At 41.0% G+C, this 17,720-nt stretch overlaps 1 protein-coding gene across 2 annotated transcripts in view; it reads right to left on the bottom strand.

Annotated features, from left to right (window-relative positions):
• The window catches only part of Prkacb (protein kinase cAMP-activated catalytic subunit beta), an 87,444-nt gene extending 70,551 nt beyond the window's left edge, over positions 1–16,893 (bottom strand). Inside the window, exon 1 of one of the 2 annotated variants that reach the window (XM_026784215.1) lies at positions 16,395–16,893. In XM_026784215.1, the coding sequence (XP_026640016.1) occupies positions 16,395–16,440 (46 nt within the window). In that variant the 5' untranslated portion in view covers positions 16,441–16,893. The remainder of the gene's footprint in view (positions 1–16,394) is intronic. The other variant, XM_005357416.3, reaches the window with a different exon arrangement.
• Positions 16,894–17,720: the final 827 nt, after the last annotated feature.

A 17,720-nucleotide genomic window follows, 5' to 3' on the forward strand; every position in this document is an offset into this window, starting at 1 on the left:
TCAAAGAGCTATAGAATATGACATTTAAATAACTTGGGGTTCTGTTGAAGTGAGATACCATTGATCCTGGCAGCACTGATCTATTCCCGAGAGAATGTTGAGCACCGAAGACACTCCACTTGGAGCTTGTTTTCTTCTAAGCAACACTGGCCGTTGGGCAAGGAACTGCCCATGTATCAACCACTGAAAAAATGCATGATGTCCAGACAGGACAAACAGGATACAGGAAAAAAGACTGTCAAATCTGACCAAGACAAGGTAAGATAGTTATGAAAATTTTCTTGCCTTTGAAAATGGTCTGTCAGTTACTCTAGGCCTTAGCCAAAGTTGTTGCTCCAACGTTGCAAATGAGACTTTGGGTGATTGTCCAGGTAGTTAGTTGTCTCTGTCATTTGTTGCATATTTTGGAAGTTGCTTGATTGCACTTCCTGCTTACTCAGGTAATATTATTTCCCTTCTTGGGTATTCAATGGGGTTGAAGACTAGATAGTTGTACTTTCCTCTCATGACTTGGAAAGTTATTTATAATACAAGACTTAAAACTCCTTAGGCTAGGATAATTATTGAAAATTTATCACATGCTTCTTGCTTGATACTGTTTATACTGGTTGTAATTCTAATTTTTATACCTGATATTTGTTCTTATAGTATATAATTTAGTATTAGGCTTAGAACTCTCTTATTTAAACAAAAGGGGGAGGTACTGTAGGAAATCCTACAACCAGTAGCCTTTAAGTTACCAGCCCACTTGGGCGTGGCCTCTTATAATGTAAGTGCAGATGTAAAGCACATGTGCCCTCTCTCTTCCGGCTGCTGGATTCGGTTCCTGTTCCCCATTTGTGCAGAGGACTGAGATCTGTGAGTCTACCCCTAAATAAATAAGCCTTTATTATACTCAATTCTGAGCTAGTGTGGGAATTTTTTTAGCGTCTATCTTCACAGAAGTGTCAATCAAGGGCTTCAGTGTGCAGCTCGCTTGAGGTGGGATGAAGGGAAAAGTACCACACAAGACTTCACTCACCACATCTTCTGTATGAAATTCCCTTCTGGGGAAAATTCTGTAGAATCCAGCTGCACAGTGTTGGGACCAAGTTGCCTACAGTATAAACTGGAAGGTGGGTATGGATGGGGGATTTTAAAACTATGAAATTCACTACCATGTCTTTCTCTTTCCAGGGTTTAGTTTCCTTGCAAAACTGCCTGCTGTCATTTACTCTTCAAAGCGTCTCCATAACTACTATATGTATTCTGGTGGACTTACTGCATCTTATTAATCAACCCTAGAAGTCAATCTTATCCTTTTATTTTTAGTAATTTTATAACTGATTTAGAAATAAAAAATTTAAAAATTCTCAACTTTGGATATGATTTCAGAGTAGAATTAACATATACATTCTTCTGTAATCCACTCATGTTACAGGGCTTTTGCCACAGAACGGTGTGCAGAAAGTTAGACACATGGCTTGGAAGGATGGAAAATGGTTAAAAGCACTTGCAAAGGACCCAGGTTCAGTTTCTAGAACCCAAGGGCAGCTCACAAATGTCTGTAACTCTGATGCCTTCTTCTGGCCTCTGTGGGTACCAGACATGTATGTGGTACACATGCATTGATGTAGACAATCATTTAAACACATAAAATCTCTTAGTCCCTTCAAAATGTAATTTTTATATAAATTCAATGGCATCCACTCAGAACACACACCATCAAGTCCCACTTTTTTTCTCCTTGTATTTATTCTGGAAATTGAAATCATGTTCTCAAATATGATAGAGCAAACTATCTGCTCAATCCCTAAAGGGCACTTCTTAGTCCTCACTATAGCACATAGATTCTCAACTACTTTAACGTAGTAGGCACTCCAGTACTTTTAAATTAATTTTAAGTAAACAGCATTTTCAAGAGGTTATTTTCATTTATTCTTCCTTTCTTTTTTATTTTGTGCTGGAGACTGAAGACTGAATCTATGTCCACCCACTAACTAGGCAAGTACTCTAATCACAAAGGTAAGCCCCCAACTTTTCTTTTCTTACATGTTTTATATACTTGGCCATACTTTGGTACTGTGAAAACACATCAAGGTGCCACAAAAATAGGGGTTAAAAAGTACTAAGATTTCCTGATTTTATTCTCATTTTATTTTAAAGTTCCAACAAGAAATAAGCTTGTCCAACATTAGTTTCTCTTAAGAAGGCTGCAATGTTTTACTAACTTTCATTTCCATATTACTTTCCTGGATGTTTTCTTATTGAGACTGTGATAAATGGCTAACAAACGTGACAAAGTTTTAATATCAGGTAACACCTTTAGGAACTTTGGAATTGTGGAAACATCAAAAGTAGTTATGAGTGCATACTGTACCATAAACAGTCCCACATGTCACCAATAATTAGCACACTTTACAATCAAGAAATAAGTGAGTCTGAGGTGAGAACTAGGTCACAGCTTAAACTGACCCCATATGAAGTGTCTCGGGCCCCAAAATAAAAAAAATAATGGGTACCATGGTATAGTTAGACAATACTTAGCACACAGCAGTAAAAGAAATGGAGACAACCAGAAGGTGGCAGAATGGGGCTATGTAGAATTCAAATTCAAATCTACAAAATTCTTTTGCCATTTCTGTAGCTTTGGACAACAGATGAGAAACACAATTTTAGACCCTTACCCAGATGATGTGCTAGGAATACACAAGAGCATTATTTCATGCACACAAATCAGGTTATGAAACTCCTGCACAGACCATCCTATCAGAAGACTAATCTCCATTTTCCTGCTCCCAGAAACCTACTTATGCAACACTAAGCAAAATAAAGCCCTCTCATATCCTTCATGCCATTCCTATATTGCATCTAAATTCACTGAAAATTCCCTGGAGAATTACTACTAATGTTATGCCACTTAACATATTTTATTTGGTAAGGTTGATAGCAGTTATGACAACAGCAAGGTAAAATCCTTTATAAAAGTTCATAATACTATTAAGAAAAGTTTATATTGACTATTTAATATGGTCAACTATATTTTTCTTCAAATGCCACTTGACTGTTTACAACAGATCTGTTTGTCTTTGCATTGCTGATTCTTACTACAGGGCCTAGAACACAAAAAAACACTAGAAGGTTTTGCTCAGTCAGGTACAACATCAAGTGAAAACTAAGACTGAAAACTACTGAACAGGTACATAAGACACCAGTGTGTATTAAAGTAGTTCACCTTGTTTTTTCATCTGAAAATAAAACAGAGGTGCTAACAGCTCTCAGGTAGGGATGGCACCACCTAGAGACGAACTGGGAGAATTATAACTAGATCTGCCAATAGCAGCCAATTTACATAAGAAGGCCAAATAAAAGGGTCCCTGAGAAACACCTAGTCCAGGGCTGTGGTAGTCTGAATGGACCCCATAAGCTCATAGGGAATGGCACTATTAGGAGGCGTGGTCCTGAAGTGTCTCACTATGGGTGTGGGCTTTGAGCCCTCCTATCAGCTCAAGTCATGCCCAGTGTTTCAGATCACTTCCTGTTGCCTGTGGGACAAAGATATAAGAACTCTCAACTCTTTCCCCAGCACCATGTCTGCCTGCATGATGCCATGTCCCACCATTATAATAATGAACTAAACCTTTGAACTGTAAGTCAGCCATCACCATTAAATGTTTTCTTTTACAAGAGTTGCCATGGTCATGGGAGTCTTTTCACAGAAATAGAAACCCTAATAAGACAGGGTGGTTTGAGTTCTGCAGCAATATTCAGAGGAACAGGTGCCTCGTCAGGTCTCATACGAGGGTTCGAGGGTTCGAAAGAGCAGCAGTGGCCTCCAGAGCCGCAGGAGGCTGGACTGTTTTAGTGGTGAAATCTAAGAGTTGGGAGGGAGCGGCCCAGAGGCAGTCCTAGAGAGAGACCCCTGTGTAATGTGAAGTGTAGAAAGAGAAGGGAGCAGCCAGAGGAGAGGCCGTGTCCAGGAAGACGACAGAAACCCTGGTGCAGAACAGACTGAAGGAGAAACTTGAGGTCACCTCTGATTCTGGCACTGTTAGAAAGGAGTTAACAATGGCACAACTTCTTTGACTGCCCTTCCTCTCCTCAATGCCCGTTCTTTCAGGTGTACAGGGAACAGCTGAACCATTCTGGGGGAAACTGCAGAGAAAGAGGCATCTCTAACTAGGGAGATGCTTTGGAACTGCTGATAGAAAGGATAAATTACCCAATCATGGTCTTGACCTCTTTGCTCCTCTTCTCATTCCCCCCACTCTTCCAACTGGATTATTTTAGGAGCTCAGCCCAGCGCTTGGCTGCTGGTCTCTGTTTCTGTCTCCATCAGTTCCTGGATGAAGACTCTATGGTGACATTTAAGATAGTCATCAAACTGACTACAGGGCAAGACCAGTTTGGGAACTATTGCTTAGGGTCTTAGCTGGGGTCATCCTTGTGGATTCCTGGAAATTTCTCTAGTGACAGGTTTCTTGCTAGCCCCATAATGGCTCTCTCAATCAAAATATTTCTTTCCCTCCTCTCTGTCCTTCCTCCATCTCAACTATCCCATTCCCTCAAGCTATCGTCCCCTTCCCCTTCTTCCCTCCTCTTCTTCCGCCCTCCCTTCTCCCCCCCCCACCCCATGTTCCCAATATTGTCAGGAATCTTGTCTATTTCCCCTTCCCAGGGTGTGGGTGTATGTGTGTGTGTGTGTGCAAACATGTGCGTGTGTATGATTTTCTTAGGGTTTACCTTGTTACTTAGTTTCTCTAGTGTCGTGGACTATAGGGTTGTTATACTATGCTTTATGGCTAGTATCTACTTATGAGTGAGTACATACCATGCTCATCTTTCTGGGTCTGGGTTACCCCACGCACGATGGTTTTTTTCTAGTTCCATCGATTTGCATGCAAATTTCAAGATGTCATTGGTTTTTTTTACCATTGAGTAGTACTACATTGTGTAAATGTACCACATTTTCTTTATCCATTCTTCAGTTGAGGGGCATTTAGGTTGTTTCCAGGTTCTGGCTATGACAAACAATACTGCTATGAACATAGTTGAGCACATGTCCTTGTAGTATGTATTGCTGGGTCCTGAGGTAGGTTGAGTCCCAATGTTCTGAGAAAATACCATACTGATTTCCAGAGTGTTTTTCAAGTTTGTACTTCCACCAGCAATGGAGGAGTGTTCTTCTTACTCCACATCCTCTCCAGCATAAGCTATCATTGCTGTTTTTGATCTTAGCCATTCTGACTGGTATAAGATGATACCTCTGGGTCGTTTCAATTTGCATTTCCCTGGTAGCTAAGTGTCTTTCTGCCATTTGAGATTCTTCTATTGAGAATTCTGTTTAGATCTGCACCCCATTTTCAATTGGATTATTTGGAATTTTTATGTCTAATTTCTTGAGTTCTTTATATATTTTAGAGATCAGTCCTCTGTCTGATGTGGGGTTGGTGGAGAACTTCTTCCACTCAGTAGGCTGCCTTTTTGTCCTATTGACTGTTTTGTTTTACAGAAGCTTCTCAGTATCAAGAGGTCCCATTTATATATTGTTTCTCTCAGTGTCTGTGCTACTGGGGTTATATTTAGGAAGTAGTACCCTATACCCATGCATTCAAGGCTACTTACCACTTTCTCTTCAGTCAAGTTCAGTGTGGCTAGATTTATTGTTGAGGTCTTTAATCAATTTGGACTTGAGTTTTGTGCATGGTGATAACTATGGATCTATTTGCCATTTTAGACATGTTTACATTCAGTTACGCCAGCACCATTTGTTGAAGATGTTTTCTTTTATCCATTGTATTATTTTAGCTTCTTTGTCAAAAATGACGTGTACATAGGCATGTGGATTAATAGCCAGGTCTTTGATTTCATTCCATTGGTCAACCTGTCTGTTTTTATGCCAATACCAAGCTGTTTTCAATACTGTAGCTCTATTATAGAGCTTGATGTCAGGAATGATAATGCCTCCAGAAGTTCCTTAACTGATCATGATTGTTTAAGTTATCCTAGATTTTTTTTTTGTTTTTCCATAAGAAGCTGAGTATTGTTCTTTCAAGGTCTGAGAAGAATTGTGTTGGGATTTTGATGGGAATTGCACTGAATCAGTAGACTGTTTTTGGTAGGATTGCCATTTTTATTATGTTGATCCTACCTATCCAACAGCATGGAAGAGCGTTTCATTTTCTGATATCTTCTTCAATTTGTTTCTTCAAAGACTTAGATTTCTTATCAAACAGGTCTTTCACTTCTTTTGTTAGTATTACCCCAAGATATTTTATGTTATTTATGGCTATTGTGAACGGTGATGTTTCTCTGATTTCTTTCTCAGCTTCTTTATCATTTGTATATAGAAGAATTACTGATTTGAGTTAATCTTATATACTGCCCCATTACTGAAGGTGTTTATCAGCTGTAGGAGTTCCCTTGTAGAATTTTTGGGATCACTTATGTATATTATCTTGTCATCTACAAGTAGCAAAAGTTTGATTTCTTCCTTTCCAATTTGAATCCCCTTGATCTTCTTTTGCTGTCTTATTGCTGTAGCTATAACTTTAAGAACTACATTGAATAGATATGGAGAGAGTGGACAGCCTTGTCTTGTTCCTGATTTTCGTGGAATCGCTTTGAGTTTCTCTCCATTTAATTTGATGTTGGCTGCCAGCTTGCTGTATATTACTTTACAAATGGATGGAACTAAAAAGAACCATCCTGAGTGCAGTACCCCAGACCCAGAAAGATGAGCATGGTATGTCCTCCTCATCAATGGATGCCTGTAAAGCTGAGTCTAATGAGCCACTAGTCCACAACCCCAGAGAAGTTAAATGTCAAGAACCCTAAGAGAAACACACTAGATTTTCCTGGCAAGGGGAAATAGACAAGATCTCCTGAGAAAATTGGGAGAGCAGAGGTGGGAGAGAAGGGAGGGAAAAGTGAAGGTGGGAGGAAAACTTGTGGGAACAAGATGGTCGAGATGGGGGAAGGACAGAGAGGGAGATCAAGGAAAGAGATATCTTGATTGAGGGAGTCATTATTAGGCTAGGAAGAAATTCCCAGGAATCCACAAGGATGACCTAAGCAATACTGGAGAGAGTGCCCAAGCTGGCCTTGAACTAGTCAGATTGACTTAAACGTCCTTAAATGTCCCCGCAGAACCTTCATCCGGCAACTGATGGGAGCAGAGGCCAACATCCACAGCATAGCACTGAGCTGAGCTCTCAAAGTCCAGTTGAAGAGTGGGAGGAGTGAGAATGCGAGTGAAGAGGTCAAGACCATGATGGGGACACCCACTACAGGTTACCTGAGCTAGTGGGAGTCATTAGACTTGGGCCTGACAGTGAGGACACCAGCATAGACCCAAACTAGTGATAGACAGTTATATGGCTGGGGCAGATTGACAGTGTGGCCAGCTTTAACTGGAGTTTAGCAACCCATTCTCTTTGGATGATTATCTTGCTCAACCTAGATATAGTGGGGAAGGCCTTGGTCTTGCTTTAAGGCAATGTGGTAAACTTTGTTGACCCCCCCCCATGGAAAGCCTTACCCTCTCTGAGGAGTGGATGGGGGAACTTGGAGGGAGCAGGAGAAGGGGAGGGAGTGGAAACTGAAATCGGTATGTAAAATGAGAAAAGATAGTTTTTTAAAATAAATAAATAAAAGTTAATTATAAGAAGTTTGCAGATCATATCAAAGTATTAAGCAGGGGAATTCCAAACAGAATGCACACTTGGTTACATAGTCAATTTAAGAAAAGTAATATGAACATGTTAGAAAAAAATCTTTATTTTTTTTTGATAACAGACAGATGACTAACAATGATAAAGACACACAAACTTCAATAGTCAGTAGGAGAACAACAAAGATAAAGGATTAATAAACACCATAGTTGAAAATTAATTTAAAACTAGGTATTACTAAGAAAGCCTGACATGCTCTGAAATCTTGATGCTCACATAAGAAAGAAGCTTACTAAGGAGGAGAACAGTGCTGTTTCTTCAGCTGCTAACATGCATACGGGGACTACAGGGTGGAGATGCGAATGGCAGACCTCACAACTCTATCCATAGCGTTAGCTATAGAGTAAGATGGAGATTCTAAGAATTATATTACTTCATGCACTGCTAAGGGAAAACAAAGTCTAGCCCCTTTACATATAGACTCTACCTCTGACTCACTCTGTGGCTTGGTCATTACAGAGTTCTTACATCATCATTTATTATCTTTCATGATGTAAAACTATTATAGACATTTGATGCTGAAGTATTTCTTGCAGGGCTTTATCAACACTTCATTTATTTTCTTCCTAGCTGGGGATGCCGATTCAGTATCTGTGTATACAACAGTAACAAGTCTGTCACCGCTTTCTGGCTGACCATACCAATAAAACCCTGAGGTTTAGAAAGCAGTCTAATACCAAACACCTAATGTTTTAAAATTTATGCATGTTAGAGTCACTGGAATATAGCACCAAGTTCACTTATCCACTGAAAACAATGTTTTCTGCCCTGTAATTCTGGGCTCTGACATTTTATAAAGCTGAGTCCTCAGAAGAGACGGCATCTTTCAAAAAGACATAATAAATTCTTTGACACAAAGGTGGGAGTGCTACCTAGGGGTTCTGGATGCCCCACTTCACTGAAATAGTGGGCGAGAGGAGATCCTAATTGGGGTGACTCAGCAGTGAGGCACTGTTGGTGTCTCCTGCAGGAGATGTGGCACACGCTGTTGACCCAGGCAACCTTGAGTAGCATCGCTAATTTCCGTAAGGATGACAAAAACAGATAGATGAATTCAGCAATCCAACAGGAACAACCCCTGATTTACCAAGGTCCAAATTATAAGGGTGTAAAAGCAGCACGCTCAGTAGAAACTGAAATTTTATGTCTTAGTTTTCACTGTTTCCCAGGCTGGCAATATACATTGAGATATGTTCTTAAGATGCTGGGCAAAGGCAGAGAGGTGCAGCTCCCAACAGACCACATGACAGGCCTACACACCTGGTGCCCACCACATGCTTACTTAAAATGGTTTCTGCTTAAGATGGGCTTATCAGGAAGCACTACCAGACTCTCAATGATTTAAAAGTACCTGTCTGAACTACTACCATGGCGAAGCACCTTCTATCTTTATACACTGTTGAAGGGAACATGGGATCAATGATAAAGTTATAAACACAACAGCAATTCTCAAACGAGATGACTATATATTAGCTACCCATAAGTAGTCCCTTCTCAGTTGTATGTGTCTGTACATATGTGTTTGTTTCTATAAATACCAATTTCCTTTTCTTCTTCCCTCAGTAATTTTACATAAGGTATGATGATTATGGAAGTTTTAACTTTACAATCTAGAACCAGAACTGCAAGAACTCACAGTGAGCACCATGAGGAAATGACATAAGCAAACATCTAGAGACTGACAGAGGGACTGGTGGTATCTGAGGTGTCTCTATTTGGTTCAAAGTTGTATTTTCATTTATATGAACAAGGGTAGCACTCTTCCGTGCTGAAGACACAGGTGTAACATGTAAAACAGAACACAACAGACCACTGCGGGCCACTCAGGAATCCCACACTCTTCCATGCTGTAGAATCTGGTATAACATGTAAAACAGAACACAACAGACCACTGCGGCTGCTCAGGAATCCAGCACTCTTCGCTATATAAATGCCCATGTTCACTTCCGCCCTAGTACCAAGGCCAGGCCCACGTGTCCTACACCTCATCATAAACAGTTGTAAGTAGTGTCTGCTGGCATGAGGACAAGAATCAAGTCTCACTTTTTCTCCAACTCCACTTTGCACAGTGCCTGGAATGAAGTGGACAGCCCTGACTGAGGATGATCAAAGGAATGAATGCGTATTTCTTGTGTAAGTCTTGTGCAGGGTGATTTATCTCGGAACTACAGCTGAAGATAAAACATAATTTCCCCTATTAAATTACGTGACACCTGTTCTACCTGGAAGCTAAATTGGTATTCAGGGAGCTCAATTACCAGCAAAGCCAGTCCCTGTAGAAGAAGTTAATACCTGGACTAACACACGCTTTCAAATGTGTGGCTTACATACAGTCTCCTGCTGCAATATGGTCACCTACTAAAAAGGAATGGCAAACAAACTTTACAAAGTGAGACCATAAAATAGTCAAATCTCAAACAGTTTCTTAATTTTTGAGGTTGAAATCTACATGGAAAAGTCAGGTTTGCTATAAACTTTCAGACTGAAATTCAACAATTGCCTTAAAAGAAATGAAAGTTTCAGAAGTCACCGAAGAGTCAGCATGTGAATCTCAAACATGACCATAGGTGTGATACTCATATCGTGCTGCAGCAAGCCTGATAGAAGATGCTGAGGCAGAACTAATTTCAACTAAGCTAGTGCAGTAATTCAACTGGTGATTTTCTGTCTTTAAAAGAATCCCAAATCTAACTCAAGAAAAAAAATGACTTAGACAGAGAGCAGTAAATCTAACTGACAACATAATGCCTACGTGTTTCATCATACGAGCTATAGAAAAGCAACTCACTGCCTGCACTCCATACACTAAAGGATGCTAAAGCGAAAGGACCAAATCAAGGCCAACGATTTACTTTCAGAACCCACATTTTAGCACATCGCTCTCCTTGACTTCAGAGGCTCTAGCAATTGTTTCTAGGGTCAAACTCTGAGTCTTCCCATGAGGTGGCCTCTGTCCTTTCTTTGGTTCTTTCATTATACAATCTCTCACAACCCCACACTCTACCATTTCGTTATAGCAGACAATTTACATTATGCTGTTCTTCTTTGATTTTCTTCTATAATCCCTCTCATGGATGTTTCCCATTTCAGCATCCCACTATGGGACCATCTCTTTGAAAGGTTTTTTTTTTTAAAATCTCATCTGCCTCACCCCTTGGCTCTCTTATTAACCGTTTATGAAATAATTTTTTGTTGTTGCTTTATATATTTCCTTTAGAGCATTCTTACAGTCTCACATATACTGTGTGCTAAGTAAACGAGCAGAGGGACAAGGAAAGACACTCTACACCGTTCTCATGATATAAGTCAGGCTGGCCTTTAACTTAGGACTCTCCTGCCCCAGCCTATCTATTATGGCATGACAGGTGTGTGTCACCACCTCACTTACTCTTGGAGGAGTGTGCATGAGCGTGCATGAGTATGGCTATACATAGAGCCATCAAAGGAAAACCTCAGCTATTAGTCTTCAACGTCTGCCTTGTTGGAATAGGGTCTCTGTGATTTGCAGCAGAGTACAGCAGACTAGCTAAACTAGACTTCTGGAGATTTTCCTGTCTTGGCCTCCCCTCTCACCATAAAGCACTGAGATTACACACACGCACTACTGTGCTGGCTTCCCAAGAGTTCTGGCGATGTGAGCTCAGTTCCTCATGCTTGCCCACTGGGCCAACTCTCCAAACCTAGTATGTTTTTAAAGAAAGATTAAATGCAGTAAATAATACAGTACTGATGTACATATATTTATCTTCCATAAGTTCTGTATTTTTCTATTTAAAATAAGCTTTCACTAAAAATTTATGATATATTTACCTGAGAAAATTTGGCCGCAAATCTATACTAGCATTTAGTAGTATTTACCTATGTTCTTAATCTTATAAATTATGTAATGATTGCTTTATTTTGTTAATTCAATTAAGTATCAAAATTAACTGTGATAAACTTGTAACCTGTGAGGACTTAACAGCTGCTCTGGCTTACCTAGACTCTTCCCAAAGCTGCCTCTGCCCCCAGCATGGCTGACATTTCTAAGATGGCTTTCATGCTTCTCAATCATCCTGCTGCCAGCAATGGAAATAACAATCTGTCTATGTCCTGTGTGGAGGAGCCTGAGCAGAAGAGGAGGAAAAATCATCCCCAAACAGGAGACTGTTTTAAAGAGTAATCTGTGCAAAAATAAAAATTGAGAACTAAATGAGATCATGTGACTATCAATGAGTTCAGTAGTTTGACCTTTTCTTTAAGTCCAGGGAAGACTATTCCAGCACCTCTGCCAATACAGACAAATAATCTACTTCTAATTACCCTTTAAAAGCTAGTCTGATAAAGAACAAGTTCTACGATGTATGCAAGATGCAAGAGAACACTAAATTCATTTCTTCTCAACAGCTGATCCTAAAAAATTTCAACCAAACTATACTTTCTTATATCTATGACTAAGTCCCAACAAAAGGAACTTAAGGTAACTTCATGAGCATATACAAACTACTAAACCATAATTTGTTCACCAACTTTGGAAATTGTTAATTAAAGAAATGTTGATGATTTTGAGAAAACATAAATCTAGAATTTTGTTTCTGTAAATACACTCAAGATTACCAAATTATCAAAATTATAGGAAGAAGGGATAGTATTTTTATTATATGTAAAGATAGCCCTGTCAAAACATGGCTGTCAATATACCAAACACCAACCAGACAGGCCCAAGGTAAAATCTCAGTTCTTCAGTGGCAGCAGTTGCATTTCATGTTCTCGGTAGCCACACCTGGGTAGAAACCGCTTCACTGAAGAGTCTAAGTGGAGAGCCTGTCTAGCATCATAGCAGCTGGGTTATATAAACTATTGGAAATCACAGAAGGTGCAAAACTCTAAACACATTAATAATAGCAATGCAAGTTTAAATGACTTTTTGGCTTGCTACCTAACAGGAGACAAAGTACACATTTAGAAATGAGTAATAAAAAAATACAGCAATGAAGTATCTACAGGTATAAAGTTATATATGGTTAACTTGGCATTTTTACCACATTGAAAATGAAATACCTGCAAGGTAATTTAGCCCTTCATTTTACAGATGATGATATGAATCCAGAGATTGGGACAGGAAAAGTAATCTTTCTTATTTCAGAAAGGTAGAAGATCCAAATAAATCATTATTGAAAGCAACCACAATGAGATATAATTGATAAACTGAAACAAAGTGTGACCTATTCTGTGGGTCCTGAATTTGATTTTTGCATTGGATACTCAGAAAGCTCAGCATAAGCCCTTGAGATCAGAGGTTCTGACATCAGCTTACCTAAGTTCAAATGTCATTCTTGATCAGCTACTATGCAACCTTAAACAAGTTACTCATCACTTCTTTACCCAGTTTTGAAAATGAGGCACTATTAGAACCCATCACCGGATTTGAAAGAATATGTACGGCAGTGCAAACCACCTAGAGAAGCAGGCACACGCTAGTTCTCAAAAACAGTAACAAGTTTGCATCTTGTTGTTGTTGAACCTGTTCTGCTAATGGCTTTCTTTGATCAATTTCTATTGTCTCTCAGGGTCTTTTTTCTCTTCCTCTTTCTTTTGAGGCAAGGTCTCACAATGCCACCATTGCTCACCTAAACTTGCTATGCAGAGTAGGCTGTCCTTGAACCCAGAGACCAACCTGCCTCTGCCTCCCCAATGCTGAGATCGAAGGTATGTACCACCTTCAAGGGCATTTCCAAAGAGACTATATAACCATTAGGCTACAGGGTGGCTTTCCTACGTCTAATCATGAAAACAAACATCCAAATTTCAAACAACAGCTTCACCCACAGACCTGAACATCAGTGTGCAATACACAGATCCATAGGCAGCCTGTGGCTATAATATATTTTTTAAAAGATTAAAGGGGCTCTATTATTAGTAAGGCTATGTGAGTAACATATTTAATTCAAATTAAAACAAGTCTTAAATTATGAGGATTGAAAACATCTCTGAGACTCTTGGCCTTCTGTTTCTAAAAGTTCATGGTTCTGTGTATTAACTGATGTTTAAGTAAGTACACTCAAATTTTGAAGGGCATTTATTTCGAGAATAACTTTAAAAACACATAGAAAAAATATATAATGGCAAAAGTTGTTCTTTGAAGCATCCCAATTCTCTGAGGAACTCGAATTAATTTATCACTAGAAGATGTGGAGATCAGAATGGAGTCCTTTAATTTTAGGAGTATAGGGGGAAGGTTTTAATGAGGACAACACGGCCCTGAATAGTCAAACCTAACAACAAACAAACAAACAAACAAACAAACAAAAAAGTCAACAAAACAAAACTTCAAAAAAAACCCTTTCACATCTATCTTTATGCTCAGCTTCACTGTTCGGGAGCATTTTTAGAGCTAAGCCCTAGAATTACCTGTCCGTGGGAGGCTTATTCCTCGTCAAACCGCAAAATCTTACCTTCGTATCTTTAATTAGCTTTTCAAATCGAATACTTCCCTACTGATAATTTTCTGAGTTCTAATTTTACTTTCAGAATGTTAGCACTTACATTTTACCTTTCAGCTGACACTAGATAGTAAAATGTTAATATTTTGTCCAAAGGGTTTAAAACTAAACCCAAAACACTTGGTAAATAATCTGGAAGCTGGACTGTCTAGTGATGCAGGATGTAGTCAGAGCATCTTGCTCTTTACTGTTGTTAATAGCATGACCTGAAACCCAACTTCCTCGGAGGTCTGGCACTTGAGCCTTGAGATGTGGTGAATGCATTGATTCAACTCTTAAGATAATGCATATTTCTAAAAGTTTATTCTGCTTATCAAGAGAAATTTAAATAATTATATTCAAATTTTGGTCCACAAATTTCTAGAGTAGTTCATTTGAAAACTAAAAATAGTTAGGTCCCCAATGATAAGACATGATCGGCCATTAAGCTTTAAAACATAATGCGAAGTCTATGCTACAGAAGACCATCAACACACGCCAGTTAACGTTGCTCCAAACGAAACCACTAAAGTTGATCCACAAATGTCTCATATGGTTTTGTGATGAAATAACATTTGCTATCTTCCTTCTTGACACTTCACAACTTTTTTTCAAACTATTATAATGATTTTCAGTTTCTATAAATAAACGTACAGAAGATTTTGTCATAGCTACCAGTTTAAATTAACACTATCTAGGGGGAAACTGGTTTGGAAGCTTCGTAGCAGAAACATATAGAGTACAGGAGCATGGACTACTATTAAAAATACAAGAACCGTAGAAGCACTTGCTAAGAAAATCTCTGGGCTGATTCAATGATCAAGCACATTTTCATAACACAATCAACACACATTGTACAAGAAATATCAAGAGGGCACAGAATTTGTTATTCTTCATCCTTCGTGAATCAGCACGACTAGTCACTACACTTGTACAATTAATAAAAGAACATGGAAGTCCTGCTTCTACATTGGTTTGTCAACATCTTGTCAGAAGCTCACTAACAGTCTGTACACTGTTCATGTAACTTTCTAGATCGAACCTTATTGATGGAACATAAAATAAATTCTGACTTTGTTGTTTACACTACACAAAATGAATAGCTAGACCCCCTTCAGTCAATTCAGTTCTGCTTTATTTATACAGAAGAAAAGCTGCCTGGTAGCCTATTATAAGGTTAGCTTGACTCCTTTATAGACACAGGCACAATGGGAGATGCTATTTACATAAACATGAACTAATTGTCAGCCTTACACCAAGCACTGGGATGTCATTTACTTATGGCAATGTAACAAACAGCAAGTGCCTTCAATTATTCCGATTCATAAAATCTAGTGTGTGTAACCCTACAATGGCACACAATTTTTACTTCACAACCTGTTACACTATGCGTGTGCATGCATGTGCTTATATATAAAACCATGCTGCCAAACGGAAATTCTATTTCCACGACCCTTTTGTCTTGAGATTTGGTTTAAAGTAACGAATGCATTGTACTTTCAGGAGAAATCAACCCACCATGTCTGAAGAACTTCAACTCTACAAGACCTTTAAGTTCTACAGGCACCCTGAAACACTTTTGATGTTTAGAGCGAAAGCAAGCCTGTTTCACTTTCTCCCTGCCTCGAATGGATAAAGTTGTTGCTTGTGTTTATGTTTGCCATTTCTAATCTACGGGATGAAAGAAAGATCCTGGAACACGGAGGGTTAATGTCACCTTTGGAGACCCCCAGACGGGCACTCACCTCGTGATAAGATTGGGATGGATTCAGGAGATGGAGGAGAAAGAGTCAACTCAACTCCAAAACACTACCTGTAGCTCCCTAAAAGAGGGTCAGGATGTTGGGGGCGCTGGGAGAAGGGAGAAGAGCGAAAGAGCGAAGGGTGCGATCACAAAAGGGACTTCTTTTCAAGGACCATATTTGGGGAAGCGTTCCAGACTGTGGCAGTCCTCCTTGCTCTAGTAAGAAAGAGAATCACAAGGACCGCTCAGCCCGCCCTCCCTTTCTCCGATGAGTCCCGGCGCTTGGCCCTCACCCCTCAGGCCTGAGTGGGGGAGGGGACAGAGAAGAAGGCGGCCAGTCTCCGGGGCTCCTGCAACTGCTAGGGGCGCCGCTGCAAGGCCTGGCCGGTGCCTCGCGGCCTTGGGGGACTCTGGCACGGGGCGCTGCACCCCGGCCCACCCGGCGGGAACCCAACCCGGATCTTAGACTCGACTCACCGCTCTCCACCTCGCTGCCTTTCTTGGCGATCGCAGTGTTCCCCATGACCCGGGAGACGGTGAGCAGGGGTGACGGAGGGGAGGGGACCGGGGCCGTCCCGCCGCCCCGCAGTCGGCAGCAACTCCCGCTTTTGCTCAGCTCCCGCAGACCCCGGAGCGCGGCGTCAGGGCGCGCGGAGCAGCCGGGTGTCGGGGAGAGATGGGGCGAGCTCTCCGGCAGCGACAGGGACTGTAGCGCTGGCGGCGGCGCGCGGACACTCCCCCTTCCAGAGCCCGCCCTCCAGGCGCGCCCCCGGCACCGCGCGCCCCCGGCAGCCGCACACCCGGAGCGCGACCTCGGGCCTGGAGCGTCTTCGCGAGCCGGCGGGCGCACCGGAAGTGACGTCGGCGCAAGCCCCCCCGGCGGGCGGGAACTCTTCTGTGCTGGGCTGGAGCGGTGACCGGTTGTTCGACTTGCACTCGGAGGCCAATTCCGAGGTAGCGGAGAGACGTGGAAACCGTTAGCTTGGAAGAACTATGAATCCTTCCTCCGCGTGGCACCCGGTGCCCTAAAGCCGGGCGGGGGGCACGGTGCCGGGGCTCGGCCTGCTCCTGCATCCGGGTGGCGCGGGTTCCGCACGCAAAGGCTGCTTACACGAGGGAGATCCTTCTGGGTGGTGGGAGGAACCTACTTGTGCCCCTCGGAGGCCTGCGGCCCCTCCTGATCCTCGGGTCAGCCTCAGCCAGGAAGGCCTGCTCTCCGCTCCTAACTGGTACCGGAGCTTCTTCCCTTCGCTCTTCTAGGTGTTATCCCAACACACAGGTCCATCACGTATTTCTTGACAGGTGGTACCACCGATTTCCTAAGAGAAAATGTTACTAATTTTACACAAGTACTGTTTTGTGCATCATCACAGTTACCAACTTCAGGTTTCAAAATAAACGCATACTTCATTTTAAGAGTACTTGAATTTTCTATGAGCTTATTAGATAATTACATACCCGTCTAGTAGTTTTTGTTCTCTGTTCTTTTGAGCTTTTCTATGTTAGCACACATTCCAAATTTAGAAAAGAAAGATTAACTTCTGAAAGGGCAGAGGCCATGTAAATTTATTTTTTGTCTTCGTAGCACCAAGCGCAGTTGGCATTTAATGGCTGTTGATTTGAAAGTAAGCCGCTATTTCTCAGTATGTTTTTTGTTTTGTTACTGAATAAAGGCAGCGGTGACTGGAAGATGCCAAACAAACTCATCCTATTTCTTACTGTCAGTCACATTAAATTAACAAACATGTACACCAGACGTATTGCATCCTAAGGGTCATACAGATAGTAACTAGTTTGTCCTAA

Source organism: Microtus ochrogaster, chromosome 21 (genome assembly GCF_000317375.1).
Source record: "Microtus ochrogaster isolate Prairie Vole_2 chromosome 21, MicOch1.0, whole genome shotgun sequence".
In the NCBI taxonomy this organism is placed as follows: domain Eukaryota; kingdom Metazoa; phylum Chordata; class Mammalia; order Rodentia; family Cricetidae; genus Microtus; species Microtus ochrogaster.